The following is a 27,257-nucleotide window of genomic DNA, read 5'->3' on the forward strand; positions in this document are numbered from 1 at the left end:
CTGGACTCGTGCGGGGTTCCGGGCGTCGCGATGAACATCGTGGTGGAGTTCTTCGTGGTCACTTTCAAAGTGCTCTGGGCGTTCGTGCTGGCCGCGGCGCGCTGGCTGGTGCGGCCCAAGGAGAAGAGCGTGGCCGGCCAGGTGTGCCTCATCACGGGCGCCGGCAGCGGCCTGGGCCGCCTCTTCGCGCTCGAGTTCGCCCGGCGCCGGGCGCTGCTGGTGCTCTGGGACATCAATACTCAGAGCAACGAGGAGACGGCGGGCATGGTGCGCCACATCTACCGAGACCTGGAGGCGGCCGACGCCGCGGCGCTGCAAGGTAACTCGGACCTGCGCCGGATCAAGCCTCGCCCCACCCCCGAGCCCTCCCCGGGAGGGCCCCAAACCCCATTGCCCTGGTCAGCCCGGCTCGTCTTCGGCGAGTGGAGCTGGCCCCCTGGGAAAGGAGCACGGTCACCTCTGTTCTAGAAGGGGGAAGGTGTGCCGAACCCTTGTCTTTACGGGGGTCCTCTTTGGGGGCGAATGTCGGGTTTCCTAAACCCTCTGGGGATATCGGGAAGGCAGAGCTTGTTAGCACAGGTGTGAATCCTTAAGAAATGGCTCACTCGCTTTTGCGATGGGAAACTAAGGAATCTGGGAAGTTGTTCTCAGACTCGGCTGATGCATGTCTGTGTGTTACTGTGGTCTGAACCGCTGGGGCTAAGGCGGCATTGATGATTTCACTATAACTTTAGCCGCCAGAAAATAATTACATTGTTGCACCACAGACAGGTAAGTGCTTTAGTTACATACTCAGCCTGATTGAAAGGTGTGCTGCCTCTTGGAAAGCGCTTGGAGGATTTAAGCCTCATTGTAAATTTATTCCGTGTTTTTGATAACCTCAGGAAATCTGCCTCACTGTATACTTATTAACTCACCTGAATCTGAGGGGTTTTGTTTTTTATTTCTTGTTTTTTAAGCCAATGCGGAGACCATAACCAACCGTAAATATTGGTCCAGGAAATTTGATAATGGCTCTTGCTCTTTGACAAAATTTTTCATTTCCGGAAAATACATAGAACTATACGGAGGAGATTAACTTGGACCCCACCCCTCCCCCCATATCGATCAATTTTCACCATAAGTATTGGCACCTGCCTTTTAGGCCAGAAAAGCAAAGGTCTAAACTGTTACATTTTCAAAAGTGGTATGGAAGGGTAGCAAATACAGATTTTTGTGTTCCCTGCTGAAACCTAAAAGATAAAGGTATTCAAAAACCAGGAAAGAGATTAGGGCTTTCAAAACTGAGATCTTCTGTGGTAAAATTGCATATTTACCTGTAAACTTGATTTATGCGAGGTGCTTCTGAGGAGAACTCGGAGATTCCAGTTAAAACAAACCAGTGACCTCCATTCTTTCATGAGAAACTTTAGGTTCATTTCTTGGGTTTGGATGACTTCAGATTGTTAGCTACAGTTTTGATTTGTGAGCCTTAAGGAGAGTTCCCATTTTGAAGGTGCTCTTACTAAAAGAAAAAGAGCCGGTTCTGGCCCCTGGTCCTCAAAAAAAGAGGAGTGTGTATTATTTGTGTTTGGGAGGAGGGGGTGTTATTCTCTGGGCTGAGATCAGTTCTTTCCAGGTGTCTTTAGCTCCAGGAAGCTGATCCCATGAGGTCTGACTTGTATTGGGCTTGTCACAATTACATGATTTTCCCCTAAGCAAAGTTATCCAGTAAATTGCTATAATTCCCAAAGACTCTTGGGGGAGGAAGGCAGCTGTAAGTTCAGTCATTGGCAAGCCTTATGGTGTTAGAAATCTGAAGCTCACTGTAGTATTTTTGTTTTGTGTGATCTTTGTCCTACTGATTGCCACGTGACTCACATTTTGCACCCCCCACCCTTTCTCTGTTCCATTTTCTCCCCCTTCATCTGGACTTCCGAGGACAGCTGGAAATGGTGAGGAAGAAATTCTGCCCCACTGTAACTTGCAGGTTTTTACCTATACCTGTGATGTGGGAAAAAGGGAGAATGTCTACCTGACTGCAGAAAGGGTCCGCAAGGAGGTTGGCGAGGTCTCAGTCCTGGTCAATAATGCCGGCGTGGTCTCTGGGCATCACCTTCTGGAATGTCCTGATGAGCTCATTGAGAGAACCATGATGGTCAATTGCCATGCACACTTCTGGGTAAATATAAACATCCTTGTTTTTATTACTAGGCCTTCCTCAATGAGAAGGTTGGGAAGGAGCCAGACTTCAATACCATCCTGGAAGACACCTATACTGTTTCACCACAAAGCTTCCTTCTAATTTGCTATTTCCCCATGGTGAATTACACTGTATGCCAGTTACTATCAAATAATTATTTTCTCCCCCGTCCCATGCAGTCTTTCTTGAGAAAGTAAAGGACTGAACATTTTGAACTAGTTTGAAAGATTGCCATAAAAATAACTAGAGGGAGCATAAAACCCTGGGTTTGTTTATTTTACTTTCTGTTGAGTTTGTAAAACATTGGTTGTTCTTATGAATTCCTGAAGTCAGAGTTTAGGCTTCCAAATTACTGCTCAGCCACATTTTAGAAAGTGCCAGAGATTCTGAGATCAGCATTTGTGGTCCATTGGGAGTGGTCAGGCCACCCTGGCAGTCACTTAACATCCATTGACCAGCCACAGGGTCTGTGGCATTGTCCTGATGGAGTAGGTCTCAGAACTGTCTCAGCTTACAAGATGCCTCTCTCAGGAGAACTGAAGTCACCCTGATAGGACCACAGAGTCGCTATATAAGGGGCAGGAGGACGGTGAGACTTGAGGAAGGAGAGACTTGAACCATATCCGCTTCTAACCGTCACAACTACAGCATCTAAGGATGAAAGGGAAGGAGGGCCTTCTGTTGCTCTGGGGACAAAATGAATCCCAATTTTCCAGCTAAACTTCAGTAATGTTGGGTGTGAAGCTCTCCCCCATAACTGTACACTGTTGACCCACTTTATTCTCTTCCTCCTCTGAAGTAATTCCCCTTGATTTTCGTAGATAGGTATGAGCCAATAAGGAAAGGGTAAGGAGGTAGGATGTTGGGTTGTTGTTGTTTTGTTTTTTGTTGTTATTATATTTTTTTTTTGTATTTTCCATAGGCAGATTAGCCTTCTAATGGAACACAACAAAGAACTGTTTCTTTTAAATAGGTCACATTAAACCTCATTAATTTTTTAGCAACTGCTTAAAAACTTAATCTGGCTTTAGAAGTGCTTATTCAAATGTTGTTCCTTGAATATCAAACCATTTCTCTGATCCTGAAAGAAGCTTCCTTTAACGTTTTATTTTCAAACATGAGCTCTATTTAACCCATTTTCAAACTTCAAGAAATGAACACATAAATGACTTAACTAACTCATATTGATGTTTTAAATGAGTAAGGAGATTACCAAATACAGTTTGGGGGAACTTAAGTGTGTTTTGGTGGGGGAGCATGTGCATAGGTTGTGTGTGTGTGTGTGTGTGTGTGTGTGTGTGTGTGTGTGTCTGTCTGTCTGTCTTGAGTGCAGTGGGGGTGGGCAACTGAATAAAAGTCCCTGCTGCCATGGGGTCCACAAGAACAAGTGGCAAGGGGTGCGTCAGGTGAGTAAAGGGCACTGCAGATGAATAAACTTGGCAATACAGTTTATCAAGAATCCTATGTATTGACAATTCTGAGTAAAACAAGCAGCCACCATTTGAAATAACACATGTGAATTGCAGGTGGCCTTGTAGTTTTTGTATTTGAATGATAAGGATGGAAGTGCCTTAGAAATTCCAGTTGATTTTAGTCAGCTTGTCATCCTTAAACAGATATATAGCCATTGGTGGGCTAGTTGTGAACCAACACCAGTATTTTTTTTTTCTCCATAGCCTTTGACTGAGATGATCCTCAGTTTCTGAACCATAAACTTTGACCTACCCAGTGCTCTAAAATTTAGCTATCTTGCCTACTTTCTCTGTATGATTACTTTCCTGAATTGTAAAATTGCAAATGAAACCACACTTTTAAAGAAACCCCATACAATCTGCAGTTAAATACTTTGAAGAGGAAAGCAGCCTTTTCTCGGTAGACATCCTATAAAATGGGTGCTAATTTAGAGTGTGTTAAGCACAGAAAATCCATAGCTTTAGCTTTGAAAATGCACATCATTTGATATACTGTACTCTAATATTGGACTACTTTCTAACCTAAGGAGAAAATTGAATCAGGTCTCTGACAGAAAAATTATCGTGGAATTGAATCTGTATACTAAGGAGGAATATACCACCTTCCCAGAGTCCTTACTTTGCTTTGAGATGTTGCTTAACTACACAATTTAGGGAGTTCTTGGAAGCCTTGACCATAATGACGTCACTTCATATTAAAATATGGGAGGCTCCTGAATTCTCCAGCTGTTTTTCCCCTAAGCATCTAAACTTAAGAATTTATTTTCAATATTGAGTCAGAAAATTCATTTTAGAGTTGGAATTTCTGACTTCTTGCCGAGACTTACAAACCTTTTAAGAAGTTGAGAACTAGCAACTAAAATTTAAAGGAAGACTTACTATAATTTTTACAGGGACTGGCAGTGGGGGTGGGTGGGTGGGTGCACATATGCAGTGATGTAAGAGCTACCTGAATTCAGCTTCCTTTCCAGTAGTCCTCTTTAACAAAAATGTGTGTGACAACTGTCTAAAGATGTATTGGTTTATGCTGTTTTCCTTCCAGAGAAAATAACCAGTGTGTCTTTTTACTATATTTGGCTGGGGGAAAGAAGTTGCCCCGTTCATTTTAAAAAGTAGATCAGCTGAGCAAACAGTTGTGTAGTCATTTGAACAGATTGTCTGGAGCCAGACTTCTAAGTAGCAGTCGATGTCTGTTTTCATAAAACACTAAATGGTATGTTGATCGTGACCCAGAGTTAAAGTCCCATGTAGTGAATTGGAAAGCCGTGTGGACTTCCACTGAAAAGCTGTGGGTGCTCCTACTTCCAAACCCTTCTACTACTGGCCCTGCCTGGAGACCCTCTTCCTCCACTCTTCTACCTTTTAAGGCCTAGCTCAAGTTCTTACTATAATCTTCCCTCCCCACTCCAGCCCTTTTCTGGCATTTTTGCATATTAGAGCTGCAAGGATCCTTAGAGATCATCTTATTTTCTAATCCCTTATTTTCTGATGAAGCTGCAGTTAAATGACTTGTCTAAAGCTTTTTCTCTTCTTGCCATTATTTAAAACAAAATTTTTTTGTTCACGTTTATTTATTATTGAGAGACAGACACAGAGCATGAGCAGGGGAGGGGCTGAGAGATGGAGACACAGAATCCGAAGCAGGCTCCAGGCTCTGAGCTGCCAGCACAGAGCTCCATGTGGGGCTCGAACTCACAAACCGCAAGATCACGACCTGAGCCGAAGTCAGACACCAGAGCCACCCAGGTGCCCCTCTCTTCTTGCCATTATTAATCTCTTGCAACATCTCTTTATTCTCCTCCTTTGTGGCACAGTACATGCTCTTTTGTGTAATTTTTTACGCATTGTGCCCTGAAATTCTGAAATAGATGGCAAGCTTTCTGAAGGCAGTTTGTTATATATTTCTATTTGTTTTCCCCTGCCTGCAATAGAACTCTACTCCTGAGACTAAATAAACACTCAATAAATGTTTGATAGTATAGGCTAGACTTCTGCTTAAATATTTAGAAGATAGCCTACTCAGAGGATACTCACAGGGACCTGTCTTCTGAAATTTCAAAAAGTAATAGGCATTATGTTGGACTAATTCAAGCTGCATAAGATTGAGGAAATTTCAAAATGGGGCTGGCTCACGTTCATAATTGTATCTCCTTTTTTTTCCTATACAACTTTTCCATTCTCCCGGCCTCGCCTGTGTGCTCGTATTTACTGTAGTATATTAACTCTGCTCATTGGTGCAAGGCTAGCGACTGTGAGAAGGCCGGTGTTGATAAACCAATTTGAATCAAGCTCCAATTGAATTTATGGCAACCATTCATATTTCCTAATGGCTGGGCCTCAAGGAGAGGATTTTTCCTGTGTTCCTTCCTTGATTCTTAACCTCGTAGTCTGTACTCCTAAGCAATTGGAAGTTTTCACAGTACTTGCCATTGTTCTGCACAGCCCTCCAGTGTCCTGTGATCTTTCATCGGCCAGTATTCTTCCATCACCAGCAGCTCTCTTAGGAACCTTCTCTTGGTCACCAGTTAAGAAGTGATAGATTTGGGATGGATTCTAGTCAGTATAATCTGTTGTGCGACATTCATGGTTAGGACAAGACCAAGGAGAATGTATGCAATACGATGCACATTAATTGGGGCATAATCACAGAAAACATTCACTTAGGCTCCCTCTGTATCTCTGTGTGCTACAAAAACTTGAAAATACCTCTCTAGACTCCTTTGAAATATGGCAGGTTGGCCTCCATACAGGAATTACAAACCCATGTTTCCCCCCAAAACCTTAATGTTGCTTCACTTGTTATTTTTTTTTAAGAGGAGTCCAATCTTAGCTTGCTGTTTTTGCGAGACATAGTTTATCTGTAGATCCTTTTTGACCAGAGAGCTGCATTTGGCCTTTATACGTGAGCAGCAAATTGATCCCTGATTAACCAAAAGGGGGTAGCAAAAGCATTTAACTCCAGGCCTTTTATGTTCTGCAGAAATTTTGCATGGTAAAGGGCTAAATCTGTCAAATAGCTAGTCGGTAATTTACTTCTATTGATACGGTAGTCAGACAAGATAATTGGTAGTTAATTAATAGACCACTTAACTTAAAAGGTTTCACAGTTTTAAAATACTAATTACTGAATTAGGCATTTATCTATATCCAAATGTCTAAAGTCTATTTAGTTAAAATCCATCCAGGAAAAGTAAAAGCCCACCACCTAGATCTGAGTAATGTAGCACTTAAAGACATTAGTGCTATGGTAGTACCTAATATCTCATGAATGGTCCCTAATCATTAGTGTTTAAGTTCCTATGTGATTTACTGGTTTTTAATCTCAAATACTGTATTGTTCTCTGGTTAGAGAAACCTAGTTTTGTTCAAGTCCTCTTAGGTTTAGAATTAAAAAAAAAAATCATTTCTAAAGTGTTCATATAAAACTACTAGGCTAGTACTTCCTCCTTCAAACCATAATATTAAGAATTGTTATACCAAATGTTTTATAAAATATTATTTTCCTACCTTACAATAGCTACTAAAAGGTCGGAATTCATGGCCAATTTTTAAGTCTCTGATAGAACGGGTCTGTTAAATAAATAACATGCATAAGTATCATGTTCGAGCTTTAGAAATAAAGATTTTTTAGGTCTTGAACTGAACTGCAAATTGACCTGGGGTGTGAATACTCTACCTTATTAATTCTTGTGAACCCACTTCAGAATATCTCTTAGGTAGCAACCACTCAGGTACTTGGGACTGTGTCCCTAAGAGGGTCATTTCATAGCCTTGTTTCCTAACATAGAATAAAGATCACATGCCCATCGAACATCGAGTTTCTATGTTCGGTATGTTACATGCTAGGCCCAAATCTATTGCTACTAGAAATCAGTATCTATGACTTGATAAAACATCACTTTACATAAGTGGTATGAGCAGAGAACCATCCTCTAAAAATCTTTCCAATATTTTAGATACATGTTTTAATCTGTGTCTGGTTACCTCAGTTGTTCAGAAAAATATTGCTGAGTAACCAATATCATATGAAGAATAGTGCTCCCGTAATTGCCAAATCCAGTGTGCAGCTTGATCATTCTACAGAATGTGATCCTGTTAACCATCTCTGAAACTCATCTTTAGTTTCCATAAAAAGCCCACTTTTTCCTGCTTCTCTTGTGTTCCCAGTCCTCCTGGCCTCCCTGCTTCTGAGATGTAATGATTAGGATTGCATACTCAGACCTCTTCTCACTGTGTACCTCTAGCTGGGTAATCTGTTTATTTCAATGGCTTCATCTGATTTCTAACACAGTTCCCAAGTTCACACACCTGTCTTGGCTGTTCCACTCATTCCCTAAAATCAACAAATCTCAAAACTGAACTCATTTCTTTTTGCCCCTTCTTGAATTCCCTGGTGTGGCCAGTGCCAAACTTGGGAACATCAGCAGTATCTTTAATTCTCCATCCTGCCCGCACTCATGAGTCCTGACTGTTCTGTTGCTACCATGTACTTTGATCCCCTCCTTCCCAGTCCTGCCTTATCCCATGTGCTTCCATCACCTCTTGCCTGGACTTTGGGAGGAGTCTCTGAACTTCTTTCCCTGTTCCCAGCCTTTGCTCTTCAACGTAGGGTTATCTTAGCAGACTCGAATTTGTTATGTGCCTGCTTAAAGATTATGCTACCCCAAACCCTTGGGTGACCATATTGTTCACAGCATGAAGTCCAGGCTTATTAGCATGGCAGCTTAGATCTTCTAAAGCTGATTTCCACTTGCCTTCCAAACTCATCATCTTCATATCTCCTGGTCAACCCAAAACTCCCACAGGGCTGGATACCTCACTGTGCCTTGATGGAGCCCTGAGCACTCCGCTGTCTGCCATTTGAGTCCTGGGAGACAAAAGAAGTTGAATAGTTTAGACAAAATGTATCACTACTCCTGAGAGAGGAAAAGAATATTCATAATATTTTCGTGTTAACTTAATAGTCTCTTTGTATATTAGGGTGTAGTCCTTGTAGAATAGTTTAAAGTTCCATCCAGGGAATGGCCCACTCTTGTTTGATTATGTCCTGTTATCTCGATTCCTGGAAGCGGAGTTGATGTTTGTTCTTTTCTCCCTCATTATTTCTTCATCTAGGGCTTTATCCATTATCTGCCCAAGTAGAAATTAATCTACAGGACATGTCAAAGTGAAAGCATTCTTTAACCTGTGCTAATGTTAACACTGATTGAATAGCTTGTTCAAAAAGCTTGAATGGAGTGTGCCTGGGTGGTGTCCTTTGCTGTTTATTGCAGGATTGGGTCACTGGGGCCTAGGGAAGAGCTACAAACCCTGTGGCCAAATACTTAACTGCCTGTATTCTCCTCATTTATTCTCTCCCTTTAAATTTGTTTTTACCCTAACCGTTTTTCAGACTTTTAAGATCTTTGGCAAATTCTAGTGAATTGACTTTAGTTAACTTGAATACAATTCCTTTCAAGAAGTTTAATAACCTCACTTGAGACTTAGAATAATTTTTTAAAGTAGGGAACCCCTTTTTATTTGTTTTTTCCTTGAATTAAAGAATATTAACAGACTCATCTAAAATTTCTGTTCTGTTTCTTTCAGAAACCAAAATTGAGCTTCGTTCAATTATAAGTAGCCAGTATGCCTCTGTTTAATTCAGATACCTGCCTACGTGGATAGATGTATAGATGACATGTTTGTTTTCTTGATTTGGAATGCTTGATGAATAATAGGGCTCATGACTATGGTGTATTTATAGCCAGCGGACTGGAAAAAGTTCATTTGAGCCACTGTGTTAAGTCCTAAATACCCAGGATGTTTTTGGAACCCCAAATTGTATGTACTATGCTGAATTTCCACTAGGGGGTGTCCTGGCAGGGTGGATTTGTATCTTCTTTCCTTGTGCACATACAAGCGATAATTTTCCCAAGATAAAGGGCCTTTTGTAGCTAATCTTTGGAGTATGACAAACTCTGATAGTCCTTAAGAAATCGGGAACTACTCCCTGTATCAACTGAATGAGTTAAATCCAATGTTTTGAGCCTGGAACTCTAGGGATCAGATTAAAATGTGTTAATCTCTCTTGGTTTAATTACTGATTTTTTTTTTTTTAAATCTCAGAAGTTACTATAGGAGTTAGCTATTCAAAGAACTAACCCTTTATATTTTCTATTATCATCTGACCTAAAGATTCCTTTTAGGCTGATACTTCTTGTAAGCATAATGGGAAAATAACTCAGAGGGTGGTATCTTGTAATTCTTTCTTTGAAAATCTGTAGTGGACAGGTAGAGTGTACAGGCAGTCTTTGGAGTGGGCCAGCCTCAGAGAACTTCGCTATATTGTGGCCTCACACTTAAGATACCACTGTTTGGAGTACAGGTTGTCAGAGCAGGGCTGTAGGATTTAATCCCAGTCACCTTGACACATTTGGCCAGCCATTGGGTCCCAGTCGGCCTGGGTTTGCAGGCTTACGCCATCCCAGCCCTGGAGGGTGTGCCTTTCAACACAGGGAACACTTACATCTTTCACTTGATCTTACCCAGCATGGCCCATTCTTAGATTCCTTTTTCATTTTACTTTATTTGTCAATTCTCTTAGAAATCAAGTTCACACCTGTCAGGGACCATTTTCCTAAACGCTCTGAGACTAAAATTAAGTGAACCACAGGGAAAAAACTGAATATCCTCTCCTAATGATCATAAAACTTTCAACACTGCAGCAAATGCTGCTAGAATATTTAACAAGTCAGGGCAATTACTGCCGCAGCCTTGAGTGCTGTCAAATTAGCCCAACTGACAAGCCACTTACGATGAATTCACATTTGGAAACAAAACATTACTTGGTCTGTGAAACTTTCAAAGATCACACAAAGTGATGCGTGAAAGATGGCCATGGTGTTAATATTGTGAAGGTTGTTTTTTGTGGGGGTTTTGTTGTTGTCTTGCTTTTTTTGTTTTGCTTGGTTTGGTTCGGGGAAACCGTGCTGTTTCTCTCTCATTTGCTGTTTGCATAAAAATGTGAATTTTTCTTGCCTTTCTTTCAAATAGCTTAGTACTGGAATTTTTAAATATTAACAAGGTTCAGCTTCTTAGTGTTATTCTAAACAATGGGGCTCAAAATAACACTTCCCAAATCAGTGTAACTGGGAAAATATTTGTGGTATAACTTATGTAAGCACATGGGTATTTTGAGGACAACTGAAACTTAAAATTCAAAGCCTGAATTTTCCCACCTGCAAATTGCACTTAACATACTGCCCCCTACTGATTTCTCAAGGGTTTTTAAAGACGAGATAGTTCTATTATCTCTTGGGAAAAAGACACATCAGGTATAATAAGTTATCTTAAAATAGTTCTGTACTAACTTTTAATATTTTTATGTTTGCTAGACTCTTCTCTGTCAGGTGTCGTAATTTATATTTTCAGCGGTTGTTTCTGCTCCTAGTAAAAGAGGACTGGAGGAGAGAGGGTTAGAGGAGAGGTGTTACTGGAAAACATTGTTGTTTCCCAGCAGCATCTAGGGTTCTGAACGGAAGGGGCTGGGCAACTGAAACAGCTGCTTAGCAATATGGTTTTGAGGCTGCTTCTGGTGGTCAGCTACTGGCATTTTGCCGGAAGCGTGGTCTGGTGCTGTGTGGAGGGCAGGGAGGCCTGGGAGCCATACATAGTAAGAACCAGGAACTGCAGGAACTTGAAGAAACAACATCACCAAAAATAGATGGCACTTGTAACCAAAATAGCCTGTAAAGATATGCTTAATGAGTCTTGAGTGCATTTACTATACTTTTATATAGCACTTAAATTTTACAGACCCTTTCATAAACACTCTCCTCTCATTTGAGCCTCAAAGCAACCCTGAATTAAAGAGAGCCATTATCCCCATTTTTATGGATGAGGAAACAAACTGAGAGAGATTATAGGACTAGCCTAAGGTCACCCCTGGGGAAAGAAGAACCTAGGACCCAGACCCTCATCCCAAGACTTTAGTTTAGAACTTCTACAAATACTTAGCTGGGCCACCGGTTCAAAACTCCTTGTCAATTTTCTTCTGTGAGTCACTTATGAAAGAATCCCCCTTCAAATGCTGATTGTTTTTTTTTTTTTTTTTTACTAGCTTAGTTCGTTTAGCAATGACTAATGAACCCTAGCTTAATATCTCCAGAAAGTTTGCTCCATAAATTAGACAAGAATGTAAAATTCTAGGCTAAAGAACCAGCACCTCATCAGAATTTTATTACTAAAGCCCAGTTCATGTGTTTTTTCCCTGCCTTTTCTGTAATTTTCCATGGTTTGCATCTGAGATGGTTACCTCATTGAGAAGACTGTAGGATATTCTCAGTCACTTGGCTTCCTTGCTTTTTCTGGTTCACATGTCGACATTGACAAGCTGGACACAAAAGGTAGCAAATAAACAGGGCACTTCTATGAGGACTGGCTACACAAAGTTCTAGAAATACTTGGTACCATAAAGTGTCAGTAACAGGATGATTTGAGTTTTGTTTTTTGTTGGTGTTGTTTTAAAGCTTATCTCCTGGAAAATGTAAAACTTTTATTCTGTTACATAATAATCTTACGGGATTAGAATTCCAGATAACTCTATAAGCTTTGCCTTTGGAAATGCTAATCATGGATTTTCAAAATTACGCAGTTTTGCCCAGCTGCTGTTGTCCAAACTTCTGGCCCAAGCATCTGATTTGTAAAGGGCTGATGTTTTCCTAGGTGGGGTTTTTTCATAGGCTTACCAGAGCATGAAAGCTTCAGAAAGGTAAATGTGAAAAATGGAAAAGGTAAAAGCTGAGGTGGGATGGGCCTAAATTCCTGGTCTTGAAAGCTGAGCCTTCAAAGCCTCTGTGGATGCAGGGAGAGGACTTTGAAGCCTCCTAGGTCTCTGTTTGGGAGCCTGTTCTAATGGCTAAGGGGTTGTCCTAGTCCATTTGCACTGCTGTAACAATGCCATGCACTGCATGGGCTATAGACAACAGAAATTTCTGTCTCACAATTCTGGAAGCTACAAGTCTAAGAAGATCAGGGTGCCAACAGATTTGGCATCTGGTGAGGGCCCACTTCCTGGTTCATAGACAGCTGTCTGCTGAAACCTCACATGGCGGAAGGGGTGAGGGGTTTCTCTGGGGCCTTCATTAGAAGGGCACTGATCCAATTCCTGAGGGCTCCCTAAGGCCCCACCTTCTCACGCCATCACTTTGAGTATCAGATTTTAACATATATTAACATTCAAAATGACAACAGAGGGGCTTGCCACTGCTAAAAATGGATCCAAGGCAAATATACAGAGAATCAGTCCATAAACTCTCATAGTTGTAGAAGGCACTGGGAGCCCTTGACATTGGTTTGAACCAGGCTTTATCTTATAAACATAAGAATGGAATGGTATGGAGAGTGGGGCTTCCCAACCCCTAATATCCCAGTTCAGAGAGTGAGGGTAGGATAGAGGGCAGCAAACTTAACCTTCCAATTCTGCTGAGTTTGTAGGAGAAATTGATCTGAAGCCCCTTGAGGTTTAGAGTAGACAGATTCCCTAGCTCTCGCTAGAACCCTGTGCTCAGCCTGTGTTCCAGAGCAGCGGCAGTAATGGCATCATCTGGCAGATTGTACGTTAGAAAAGCAGACTCTCAGACCCCCTCCCAGACCTCCTGGGCCAGAATCTGTATTGGACTCGGATCCCGGGTGATTCTTTGGCACATCAAAGTTTGAGGAGGAACCGGTCTTGAATACGCATTTTCCTTCTCACTTTCTCAATATTCTCCTTACCCTGCCTTTTTGTTTTTCTTTCCTGAGCTAATCAGCCCTTTAGAAATCTCCCAGACAAGAAAAATGCCAGACCACACACTCTGTGTTCCAATCTTACTCTAGGTTTATTATTATTATTATTATTATTATTATTATTATTTTGAATTCCGGTCCAGTATCTAAAAGGAAGAGTGCAGGTGCACTTTTGCTCCCTATTCCCCTTGGTCACCGTGCCCAGGATGGAGTTTCCAAAGCCCTAAGAGTCACGAAACAAAATGAAGACCATGCATTAAAGAGCTACATTCTTCCTGCCCAGGATAAGTTACAACCTTGCCTGTTGTGCATGCCCCTTTCCTCCACTTCTGGCCCCTGGCGTATCATTGGCATCCAGTATCAGATAATGGAGGGCATGATTTCTCAGACACCTGCTGCACCTAAGAGGAGGTCTTCCTTTTTAGTTTTCACAATTTAGGAACAGTTTAGGTGGTTTTGCCAGAGTTGTGATTGATAAGTGATTAGTGCCGTCTTCTTCTGTGATGAAGCTAGAATATACCAGACCAGTTACTGGATTAGCAATCATTGTCCTTGAAGATATCTCTTAATTTAGTAGTGGAGTGGTAGTTTGAAGGTACTGACATATAAGCTACAACTGACGGGCTTTTGAGCCCAAATTTAAGTTGTGATTTTTTTTTTAAGTCCAAAATGCCTTCTGAATCCAGAAAAATGTCATATACTACGAGAACTAAAGCTTAGAAACAGTCATCAGCATGGAACCTGATTTGCTAACATGCATGTTCCCTCAGATGTTGACAAAAGTTTTCTCTTTAACTGTGCCTCACACAACATAGAGACCTCATAGACCCTCATCTGTAATGAGTAAATTCTATGTTGTTACAGTGCACACTTCAGAATAAGTTTTCAGGAGTAACTTCTTGATTATATTTTTTACTTACGTAACAATTTTATTATTTTTGAAGATTCCACCGTAAGCAAACTAGGAAGCAAGGGAGAATGTAAACTGTTTACACATACGAAATACAGAGGATGATGAAAGGTGATCACAGGGACGTTGCTGGGCCATGCTGTTGGAATGGGGGCAGAGGGACAAAGGAGTCCGGCCCCTACAGAGGGCCTGAGCAGTGGCTGAGCTTGTGTGTGCAGTGTTTATGCCTCCTGGAAGTGGTTAGTAGTCACTAGAGCAGAAGCGGGGCCTCTGCCCTTTGGAAGATCTGTCGTTATTACAAGTTCTGAGATGCGATCTGAGTTTGGGGCAAAGCAAAGGGATTAATGACAACATGTTGTTTAGCAGACTATTTGGCTGCAATTTTGTGGGTTATTTTCATCATTCTGTAAAGCGTTATTAAATAGGGAAAGGGGCCTGAGCTTGAAGGAGATCATGGAACACTCCTTTGATCATCTGGGACTCGGTCAGGGGGAGGGTCAGGGAAGACAGCGCTTCAGGAACAGTGTTCAGCGTTCAGTTTCTTTTAACATACCGAGCTTCCCTGAGTTTAACAGAGACACAGAAAAACAATGTTTTGCAGATAATGTGTAATTTTGTTAATATGTAAGAGGTTTGAACTCAAGTTCCATTATTTTAAAAGGCACAGTCATGACATCATATAAATGTTTAATGAATAGATTTTTACTGCTTACCAGATGCTGGCATCTACACTAATGGAACTGATACCATATTGAGTCATTTACGAGAGTCTTATGCAAGTTATACCTCAGTGTTACAACTTGTATTTCGAATGTGTGGTAGGAATCGAAGAAAGCATTATTGGATATAAGTCGCCGTAACATTTTTGAACAAAGAAACCTTGGAGAACCTTCTCTTTTTGTCTCACAAATGAGTTAAAATCAAGATTCAAAGAGGTCAAGTAATAAGGATGGTTAGCTGATTGGCAGTTGGGACCATGTGGACTCCAAAGACCAGTGTACTTTACAGACAGATTGAGTTTTAAGTTACCTCCTTTCCAGCATTTCTGCATAGCAAACCCTAAAATGCAAGGGAATGTTGATGTGTGAGTTGCTGCCTTGGGGTAGATTCATCCCATGCTTTAACAGTGGGAAGGCAAGTTAATGAAGCATTTATTTTTGCTGAATAACTCATGGTGTCATCATCTAGGTGTTCATTTGAAAAGCCCAGCTCTTTTATTAGCTTCTTGGTTGCAGGGCAACTGTAGGAATGTACTAGTGCATGTGTATTAAGCATTAACTGCTGATGCCTTCAAACGTTAAACTAATCCCCATAGCCTCAAAATAATAACAAAAAGGACAGTAGATGTAACATTGGTATGCATTCAACAGTTATGACATATTCTTTAGCCTCTCTTCTATAGCTAAAGACAGAATGTTTTGTGTCAATCTGATAAGAGATTTTGATGAACGTTTTGTTAAGTCCGAGATTAGTTCCAGGCTTCAGTATCATGGGGGCTCTGTTGCACAATTTGTCTGGAGACTTTCCTGTCTCTACAAACACACCAAATAAGAACAACAAAAAAAAAGCTGTCATTCAATTATAATGATTTCAGAATTTGTGCTGTTAAGTGAAACTAAAAGATTTAGAGTCAATCAATATATTGCTAGCAAGTTCAGATTTAGTTTTTACTTCCTAGTTAAAGATGATTTTGTGGGGCCCCCTGGCTGGCTCAGTCAGAAGAGCATGCAACTCTTGATCTCAGGGTCGTGAGTTCGAGCCCTCATGTTGGATGTAGAGATTACATAAATAAATAAAATTTTTTAAAAGATAATTTTGTAATGAAAACTTTCAACTATCACATTCTGTGGTCAGAGTGAAATTTCTTAAGTTTGGTGGTCAGTATATTTACCACGCAGATACCTGTAAATCTACAGAATTAAGAGTATTTAGCCATATGTTCCTTTCCCAGGTTAGCTTGGGGGGGGTATGTCACCGTTTTTCAATCTTTAAACATGCTGATGATTTATCCTATTAGCCTTTTTAACTGCGCTCACTATATTTTCACAGCGCCTTCAATAGTTTGTATGTACTACTGAATCATAGTTTTCCAGGAGCAGTGACTGAGTTTTCAGAGAAGAGTGCCACCAGATGTCATTTTAGCCTTGTAAATAAGCAGTATGTTCCTTTGTGATTCTGATAAAGATAAGTTACTCCAGGAGGCGACAAAGGCAGAAGGAGCAGAACAGCAAGTAGAGTTCTTGCACCAGGTGGAGGGGCCGTGAGGGTGTCCAGTTAGGTGTTCTTTGTGCAGTGGAGTCTTAACTGTACTTTTTTTTTTTTTTCAAGTTGTGTATATACTGCTGTTAATTTGAGGATTCTGAAAAGCCTTACTATTTTATATGTGCTGATGATGTTAATCCTTTTCCCATCAAAATATGATTTATGACCTTCTTTACAAATGAAAGTCTTCTGTTTTTTGGTGTTCACATGAGAGATAAACACTTTAAAATGATTCTTTTTCAAAGATGCTTTTTCTGGACTTGACCGTAAGACAGTTATACAAACACACAAAAATATGGCATGAGGCCTTTTTCCTACTGTGAGAAATTAACTTTGCTTTTCCCTTAGTGTCCATTAACCTGGCATGGCTTGCAAATATGGAAAACACATTCTAGGTGTTTTACCTACACCTTTAAAATGTCATTAGTCTCGAAATTTCAAAAGCCAGGCTTTGCCAGACACCACATTTCTTCACATTCCCTTTTGTCGAACTTTAGGCTAATTTGTCCTGACAGTGCAGCCACAGGCTGTGTGTTGCTGTGTGTCATTAAGAGCACCAGGAATGATCTGGAGGGTTACAACTGTTGGAAGTTAATTTGGCGTAAACCTAACTTTCAAAGATTTCTCGAGATATGACATGTCATGTCTGTGTCCAGTCACACTTCTGTTTAAGGAATTCTTGTTTATATTATAAATATGACCTTTACAGTTATCTTTCAAAGTGCCCAGTGCTCTGAAGAACCCCGAGGAGCTGTAGCAATATTAGATTTAAGTATGTTTCATAAGAATGTCAGTGTCCATTTGAATGTCCTCCTCCCTCCTTTGTTTTTTCTTTTTAGTCAGCAGTAACAACCCCATCAGCTCGTGGCCAATTATGGTATTGGAGTCATGTGATAAAATTACTCATGAGTATTCAAAGGTCTGTCTCCACACTTTTTAGACAGACGCAGAAGGAGACAGAGATAAGAGTTATCTCTTGCTGCAGATAAAATACTCCCTAGATCTGTTCCAACTTTAAATTCTCCCACCGACAATGCCAATGAATGTATATTGGTTACTGACTCTGAGACCCCCTAGATCGAGAGTCAGCCATTTTTCCTGATGGAGAACCACATGTCCTCTGTTTCGCAGACATTTGAACAGAAGGACGCAGCAACGGAGCGCAGTTCTCCGACTCGGGTTAAGCATCTAGCTAACTTTGCCAGCCACCACTGACACCAGCTAATAACTCTGCACTTTCTTTAGAGCCCCCTGTATTGGGTGGTAACTTCTGATCTAGGTAATCCGTCCTGAGTGGAGATCACACAGCAGTCCAGGTGTTCAGTGAGTTATCTGAGTTGCCCCTCTCAGATCCACCGATGGTGGCAGATGCATGAATTTATACTTAAGCCGTTTGGGTGTGCTTTTAGATTTGCCCTTTATGTTCTTTCAATGACTCTTTGAGACAAAGTTAAAGATCACGAACCTTAGCTTGAACTGACTGGTGTCATGGCAACTAGCACTTCACCTTTTGCTGGTCCCCATCTCATACATGCTACAATATTTGTGCACATTAATAATTCATTGCAAAGTGCCAGATTTCTTTGTGCTGTCAGACTGTGTCAAGGACGGAATATGCTGTGCTATCTCAGATGTCATCTACCAGACTGTTGAGGGCAAGAGTAATCAGAAAAGAAAACTAGTCAGGTTACTTGGGAAAATTCCTGAAAATATGATGCTTTCTAGCCACCCATTTATAGCATTTTTCTTGTAAAGTAAGGGATAGAATTAGTGTTGATCAAAGTTTATTTGGTAATGTGCCCCAGACACAAGGCAGGACTTGGGTTGTGGAAATAAGGCACAAGCAGTAATTGCTTGCCTCCATTCAGGCAGCAAAGGAAATGATTAACAGCCTGAGTGCTCAGTCACGTGGATCAGGCTCCAGTGCGAACCCTGAAAACTCAGGTTTAAAAAGAAACCTCAGTGGTCCTGATGTGAACGCTCTTACCTCAGGCTTGCCTTTGCCTGGCACACACTAGGAGCTGAGTGTTTGACCCCAGTTTTGGGAAACCCTGAGTTTGGGTTTTGAGGCTGACCCTGGCCTTGGATGCCTTTTCTCACCTCCCAGTTTCCTCAACCTTGTTTGTTCTCAGCCTTGATAGCAGTGTCATTGTATTAGGCCTATAATTGGTGAGCTTCCTAAAGAATATAGGCCTTTGTCTGAGGATGTAGAAAATGCAATGAAACGACACATTGGATTTCACTTATACAGAAGGTCGTGTTTGTCCCTGATTGGGCAAAGAAATCACATATTTTAAACCAGACATTGACCTGCCACTACATTTTTTTTTTTAACTCTCCCTCCCTAAAGGAAGCTTTAAAACAAACCTGTGTCACACTTTACTAGCTACTCAAAGTGAAGCATATTTCTCTGAAAAATGTTTACAACCCACAATTGGAAAAGATTTTAGCCAGCCATATTTGGATTCTTTTCTTCCTCTTTCTCTTTTTTTCCTCCTTCCTTTAAATACAAAACAAGTAGCTTAAATGTCCCTGCAGACTACTTGGTGGGAGGGTGGGTGGGGAGGAAAGCAGGCCCAAGTCACAGTTTTTAGAATACACAGGCATAATACCCTGTGGATACACTAGAACTGTTCTAGTGCTTTAACAATTAAGTGCCGGTAAGTGTAAATTCTGCTTAGAGACAGGCACAGAACCAGCTCCCGTTTTAGCCATCATCATTTGGCCAGATCATAAAACAGTACCTGCCTGTGATAGATAGATGTTCAAGAAACACTTGTTGAATGAGTAAGTTAATACCACCAGACTAATTTCAGGAAAAGGGGAAGGGGTCATTAATCAGTTTTAGAACATGCAACAAATTAAACTTAAAAAAAAAAAGTTAGGAACTTGTTAATCTGGTATCACCTACATTTATATGGTGCAGGGGATCTGGATTGGTCATTTAACACCTGCAGGCAACAACGAACGTCACACACGAGCACGGGGAGGTCATTAGAGCCAAACTGCTCTGTGTCCATGTGTTTCTAGTCAGGGCCAGCTGCCAGCTGGAGTGAGTGGTCACTGGTGATGTGAACAAGCAGGGTCAGCGATTCAGATTCATCAGGTGATTAAGCAGCAAGTTCTTGCCAGTATTCTATGCTGTGTGTCGTTTCTTGGGATTTAATATTGAGACTTTCTACATACTTAAGAACTTAAAAGTAAGATCCTTTGAACTAAACCTATCCCTGTCTTCTAAGACTAGGCAAACTTTTAATACTTAGAACTGGTCTCCGAATAACGTCAAAAATAAATTTTATACTTTTTAGTTAATCTGGGAACAGTTCATCATAACCAGATACTTAAAAGAAGACTTACAGACTTGATTACTTAAGGATACATTTTCTTATTTAGATTTAATGATGTTACTTTATTGTAATTCTTAATATAATGGCCATATATAAGCTGTTGAGTCTAAAATTGAACCTATAATGACCTGAAGTACCAGGTCTTGCCTTTTTTGGCTATCAAGCAGACCAAAATAATAATTATTATCGTAATTGCCCTAGCCATTCCCACTACCTACTGCAAAGAGGTAAAAATCCAGCTGAAACGTGTCTCTCTTCCATCCAGTAGTATGCCAGGTCTCTGAAGTACGTAAGGCACATGGTTCACATTCTCTCCTCCACAGGGTATTACAGGGGAGTAATTCTCCCATAATCTTTGAAGCTTGATCTCCCAGCTTCATCTGAGGCAGCCAGACAAATAAATATAAAACAATCAAAATCCCATAGAACATGTAATTCTATGTTACGGTGAATGGTACTGACCATATGTCTTAAAGAAATATGAACGAAATTAAGGTGGTATAGAATTATATAAAGGCTCAACACCTCCAGTAGAGAATTATTTCGAAACTCCTGTGACATAAGCATGTTGAAAAGCATAAGAGGTTTTGTAAACACGTGATTAATATTATACTTTGAATGATGTAGGAGGGCATTGGCAGTAGATTGTCAGATTAGAGAAGAATTCATGGGTAAAACCTCACAGGTGAGAAGGGTGCCCTGGGCAGCAGCAGTGAGGTGGCCCAGAAAAATGGGGTAGGAGTTGGGGCAGGGGAGTCGCATGCTAATCAGAAGGCAGACTGGGGACCACCTTGGGACCCTTGACAGACATTCATCTGGCAACTGTGTGCACCATGGATTGGAACACAGAAAAGCTTCAAAATAAATGGAATGACCGTTTTTGATCTTGTACATGCAAAAATTATTGTAACAAATTAGATATTTATGCAAAAATTCAGTGATCCCTTAGCCAGGAAATCCTCAGAGAGGGGCATGCAACTCTTCTTTAAGTCCAGTGTGTATTGTTTGGGTTTTTTTAACTTCATAAATCATGGGGAGGCTGTGTTGGCAATGGGATATAACTCAACAGTAGACAGATTGCTCTTTGCTGCTTTCTTTTAAGAAGCAGGTTATAAAACTGTTGGGAGCCTGGTGAAGTAGTTAATAGATGATCTTAAGCAATTTGAAGTAATTTTTTTTTTTTTTTAATACAGCCTTGTTGTGTCTTGAAGGTAAAAGATCCAGAGGGAAAAAGAGTTTAGCGAATAAGAAATCAATGCTGTCCCTGGGTCTGTTGCCCTGGAACTTCTGCTACTTGCTTGGCTACACTGGCCAGTCACCTGCTTCTGTGGGAAAGTCACTGCCCTGTAAACCTCCACAGAGGGGTGTGTGCATTCAGAATGCTGTAAGCTCTTGGCAGTGCAGTCAGCATAGGACACAGTTTTCATTAAAATGATCCTGTACTTTCATCCCGCGTTTTTACATCCTGAACTACTTTACCTCCTGTAGATACAGGGTAAGCTGGAGGTCCTCTCACAGACCACGAGATAGCTGTGTTAAAGTGTCACGAGCATAAAAAGATCTCTGACCTGGGAGTAGTTTAGATTAGCAGATAACTATCACTTGAAAGGTGATAAAGAGTCTTCGACTAACGGCTTTCTTTTCATCTCTGGAGATTGTCCCCAAAAGCTCTTGTGTTACAGTCCTTTTGGTCACGGCTTTATAATAGGCCTGCCATACCAATGATACGGTGTTATGTTAACCAGACACTTCAAGGATCTTCTCTTTTCATGGATGTGTAAGATTTTTAAATGAATTGGGAAACGTTTATTATGTGGGTAAAACATTAGGTAGGATTGGCTTTTAGATGAAACTCACAATGTCAGTTCTAAAGCTTCAATCTTCCTTCTCTTTCAGACCACTAAGGCTTTTCTTCCTACAATGCTGGAGATTAATCATGGTCATATTGTGACAGTTGCAAGTTCCCTGGGATTGTTCAGTACTGCTGGAGTTGAGGTTTGTTTGTCTAATATAAAGCATTTCCTTCCTTCAGTCGCTTTATCCCGAATATCCCCAAATCCTGTAAAGAGTACCTGTGGCCCATACATTTATGAAAGCACTCTACCTGTGTGCTGTTTGTGGAATGTTCTGCGATACCCCAGGGCCAGCTGGTGAGGTGCAACTCTAGTATCTTGTGCCATAAAATCACTTCTGCTAGTTTGACAAAGCAGCAGCAGCAGCAGCAGCAGCAGCACTGGGTGGACCAGTCCTCAGTGTGCCCCATTTTCATTAGCAGTTCTGCATGATGATGGTGGGGAGGTGCAGGGTCAAGAACGAAACCATGGAGGGCAGTGGCAGTGCCACGGGAAACAGATGAATGAGGCCAAAGGTTGACGTTCTGTTTTGGTCAACTCGCCAGAAGTGAGCCATCCTGTATCAGCTCATCAGAGAAGATGGCTACGGCAGATGTGAGGTGTCTCGCAATGTTAGATCTGTAGAACTGGGCTTAATCAAGCCCTGTTCTTCACCACAAATTGTAAAGTGCATGTGTGTGTATCAGCCTGTGCTGTCTGTCCTGTGGGAGCCTATAGCGTAGAGTTAAAAATTGCATGCAAATATGCAAAAGAACACCAAATAACAGATGGCTTCCATGTTCTACATTTCCACTCCTACATTGCAAATGGGACAAAGGAGAACTTTCTATACTGTGTGTTCTTAGGTAAAGGTTTGGCTTAAGTTTGCAAGGTGTAGTTATCATTTTCTTCACTTTACACTAAAAAGACAAGTGGATCATAACAACTTATAACCTAAGCTAGACTCACCTTTGCTCTCATAGAATTAAACAAACTGGATTTTTATTCTCCTTTACTGAACAAGAGGCCATTTGTAAATTTCCAGAAACTTCAAAGTGAACCCTTCTCCATTTTTAGCTTCAGTGTGTTAGCCTTTATAGAATCCTTTGTGGTAACTTCCCCAAAGTAATATGATACTTGGTCGATGTGGCAAAAAGTGTTCATCTGCTGTTGCTTTGAAAATATTATTTCTGCACCAAACCACATCAGATAGCTGTCTTTTAAAAATGCTTTCCTTTTCTTTGCTTAGTCACCTGTAACCTTCTGTATCAAACACATAACCAAAGTAATAGGATCACGGAAGCTTGAGTTTGGTGGGTTTGGTGGGGGATCTGTGCACATACTTAGTGTTTCTGTTCTCTCCCCCTCTAACTCAGGATTATTGTGCCAGTAAATTTGGAGTGGTGGGTTTTCATGAATCCCTGAGCCATGAGTTAAAGGCTGCTGAAAAGGATGGAATTAAAACAACGTTGGTTTGCCCTTACCTTGTAGACACGGGCATGTTCAGAGGCTGCCGAATCAGGTCAGTGAGAACCTATCTTATTGATAAAAAAGCAGTTTAGAAATCATCTTTCCATATTGGGAGAATATGTAGAATCAGATCTTACCCTCTAACTATCATTTCACAGTTCAACCTGTCATTTCATTGGTCAAGGTTTGTAAAGTTCCAATGAAAAAGCTTAACAGGTGAGGGTCGGGTACCCACAGATACTAGCGCGAGGAAGTCAGTCTAGAAGCATCAGAAAGGAATTGGCCTCTCTTCAAGAAGAAAAGAAATATCCAGGATTTTCCTTAGAAGCTACTTCCTTAGGAGTTTTTTTTTTTCTTTAGTATTGGTAAATGAATGTGACTTTGATTTGGATCTGAAACAATGTCACTGTCACAAAAGAGTAAGCTTTTCTTTTAAAAAGACCTTTGAATATTGCTCTCCAGATTTGGGAGCTTCGTTTTTGTGGAGAGTATATATAGGTAGATTCATTGTGACAGAATGAGAAGAACTATTTAGATTTACTAAAGACAAAGTAAAATTCCCACCCACTTTGAAAGGAGGCATATGGGAATATAAATGCCAGGTCACGTCGGACTTGAACTAAGCCGGTAAACAAGCTCACAAATCTTAATAGGATACCTGTGAAGACATGCTTACTTTGAGATCTTTTCTGGGAAGAATTTGAAAGGCAAAGGAAGATAACCAGTTCCCTGTTGGTGAGGGCCATTCTTAACACATCCTGAGCCTGGCCAAGCTGGGAAGCAGGTGGAGCTTGATTTGAGTCATTCCAGTCTCAGGCTGACTCCTAGTCTGGACGGGAACAGACTCAAGCTCTGCCTCTTTTCCCGTGTGTGTGTGTGTCTGTCTTCGTCTTATATACTTAGAAGCCAATTGCTGAGAGTGTAAGGAGTCCTGTTTCCTATTTAGCATCATGGCAGGTGTCCAAAACTGTGGTGAGACAATGAAAAGTGAAAGGAGCACGTTATACTATTAGGTTATTTTAATGTGTAATGTAATGGATTCAGCTGAAGGTAGGATGTCTATATGTACTTTGTTTCAGAGACCCCCGAGAGAAAATACCTTGGAATGTGTGTAGCTGACTTTCTTCACTCAGGAAGGTTATGCCAGTATACACGCCATCATTTCAGCAACACTTAGCACTGAAAGTTTGGCGTCGTTGGGGTGCCTGGGTGGCTCAGTCAGTTAAGTGTCCAATGTTGGCTCAGGCTCAGGTCATGACCTCACGGTTCATGAGTTCTATCCCCACGCTGGGCTCTGTGCTGACAGCTCAGAGCCTGGAGTCTGTTTTGGATTCTGTGTCTCCCTCTCTCATTGCCCCTCCCCAACTCGTGCTTGGTCTCTGTCAAAAATAAATGTTAAAAAAAATATATTAGAAATAAATAAAAAGTACGGCATAATGTTTGGGTTGAGTGTTATGCCAAACACTCTCTTCTTTTTCTATTGAAAAAAAAATAGAAAAATAATATGAAATACATTTTAAGGCATTTTAAAAACATGATTTTCTCATTTTAGAGAAAAGCAGACTGATTTTGCTTTTTTTTTTTTTTTAGCTCGTTTTCCAGACTATGCAAATAAAATGTATTCATAGTAAGAAATTGTGGAAAATACAGAAAAGCACAATGAAGGAAACAAAATGAACCTATGTTAGATAATGCCGTTATTAATGTTTGGATGTGTATTTCCAGTCTTCCCTACTTTGCGTTAATTTCATTTTTTCTAATATATAACTTCCAGGAAAGAAATTGAGCCTTTTCTGCCCCCTCTGAAGCCGGATTACTGTGTGAAGCAGGCCATGAAGGCCATCCTCACCGACCAGCCCATGATCTGCACCCCCCGCCTCATGTACATCGTGACGTTCATGAAGAGGTAACTCGGGTGGGGTTCCCTGGTGCACTGCGTCTGTCTCATGCCCGCCCCACCCCTATAACTTCACATGAGACGTCACACGTTTGCTAATAGCCCCCTTTCCCTTTTCAGCATCCTCCCTTTTGAAGCAGTCGTGTGCATGTATCGGTTCCTAGGAGCAGACAAGTGTATGTACCCATTTATCGCTCAAAGAAAACAAGCCACAAACAATAATGAAGCAAAAAATGGAATCTGAGAATCGATCTTTTTTGTATGGAATATCATTTCTATCAGAAGACGATCAAGGTATTTCAGTCCTATCTACATCAGCATTATTGACATTCTCTGGATTCCAAATCCGTGTTGACTTTTTTTTAAATCAACTTTTTAAAAAATAAAGTGTAAATTAACCGACTAGAATACTTGGAAAATGTGATCAGCAAAAGTGAGCTTACCTTGTTGCCAGCAGGCTCCTTTTCGGCCGAACCCTAAAACCTGTCAAATCTTTCAGACAAGCACTGTGTGACATCTCCAGGCTACCATTATTTTTTTTAATGAGCAGAAAGTCTAGAGATGATAACAACAGTGTGTTTCAGCCGTGTGGGGTTTTTTTTTTTTTTAATCTCCATGGAGTTTATTAATTCTTGTAATTAAACTCTAGCCAATTGACGCCCTTGCAACTTCAAGGACTGATAGTGCTCTATTTTCTCATGTTTTATAAGTTTCAGTTTTGCAAAGCCTGTGTGGCTTTTCGTGGTGTTTGTGTGTACAGCTCTTTTGAAAAGGAATTTTGAAATCTCCACCAATTTGAAGTAAATGATGTTTGATTATTACAGTAAAGGTGATCAGGTCTCTTTCTTAAAGTCATAATGACTGAAGTGTTAGCTGGATTTTTAATTTTATCTCTGAAATCTTCCCTTAAGGATCTATTACTCTGGAGACCTAGTTATCCACAAAGGTCATACATTTTCTACCTGTGAATTTTGCTGCATACAGAAAGTGCCCTTTCCTCAGGAAGTTGCTGTGTTTCATTTCTCTGAGTGGACTTTTATCTAGAATACATAGCAGCTCTGCAAAGAAACAGTTCCTAAAATTGGGAACTTCCGCATTAAAAAAAAAAGTCCCCATTTTTGTGCCAACTATGATTACTGAGGGGGAAAAACCATATTCTATGGAGTACGTATGGAAGGGTGTAAAGATTCTTCTGAAAGTTTTATTCACATTGTAGAACAGCAATTGACATTTTTACAGTATTTTTTTGTAAAGCAAACTATTTTGTGCCTTGAATTTGGTAAATGTGTATTAGTGAAATGTTGTTAAAGTGGACCTCTACCTCTGTATCTAAATGTATACCATCCACTTGTAAATTACTATAAACTATTATGTGATTGCCTTTTTTTTTTTAGAATGTCTTGTTTAAATAGCAACCAATGTTTAAGGCTATTAAAATAAGCCATCTTTTACTAATTAATTGGGACGTTTTATAAAGGACTGATTAAATTTAAAGAATTAACCTACATGTGCAATGGACTGTGATTATTAGTTATCAGTAATATTGTAGAGAAAATCATTGCGTCCCCTTTTTTACTCATGCCAGATCACACTTAAAAGAAGAAACGTTTGAATGGGGTAATGTTCACGAACTGCCATTAACAACTCAGGGTGCCGTGCACTCAAGTTTCTATTGTTACCGTCTCCTTAGATGAGATACTTCATCAGGGGCTTGTTCGCACTGAAAGTGGGAAGACCGCATCCCATTTGCCATGAGTTTGCTCCGTGGATCAGGTCAGCACTGTAATCACATACAGGAAAGTCCAGCTCACTGCGGGCATTCCCAGCGCTGGTCTTAAGGAATAGCTTCATTTATGTTAGAAATTCTCTAAAAAAGGAAACGACACCGACGCCTGAGACCATTATAACATTTGAGGCATTTGGAGTGGAAGCAATGCTTCCTAACACTGTGGGGGGTAGAGACAGATATTCTCAGTTTGTCCAGGTCCTCCCAGCCAGCCCAGGGCACTCTCAAACCAGCCTAGAGAAATCCATGCTACTGTCATGACCCATTTATTGGTTTCAAGACTAAGGAAAGCCTTACTTACATTTAATTTTATTCTCATGTGTTATAATTTAAA

General features: G+C 40.7%; 1 protein-coding gene across 1 annotated transcript; it reads left to right on the top strand.

The window, feature by feature from the left end:
- Positions 1-30: 30 nt before the first annotated feature.
- RDH10 (retinol dehydrogenase 10) lies at positions 31-27,257 on the top strand. Its single transcript, XM_047842533.1, has 6 exons — positions 31-319; positions 1,926-2,161; positions 21,835-21,933; positions 23,147-23,292; positions 25,015-25,146; positions 25,258-27,257. Exons 1-6 carry the CDS (start codon positions 31-33, stop codon positions 25,379-25,381), a joined length of 1,026 nt encoding a protein of 341 aa, XP_047698489.1. The 3' UTR covers positions 25,382-27,257.

Source organism: Prionailurus viverrinus, chromosome F2 (assembly GCF_022837055.1).
Source record: "Prionailurus viverrinus isolate Anna chromosome F2, UM_Priviv_1.0, whole genome shotgun sequence".
NCBI classification, from domain to species: domain Eukaryota; kingdom Metazoa; phylum Chordata; class Mammalia; order Carnivora; family Felidae; genus Prionailurus; species Prionailurus viverrinus.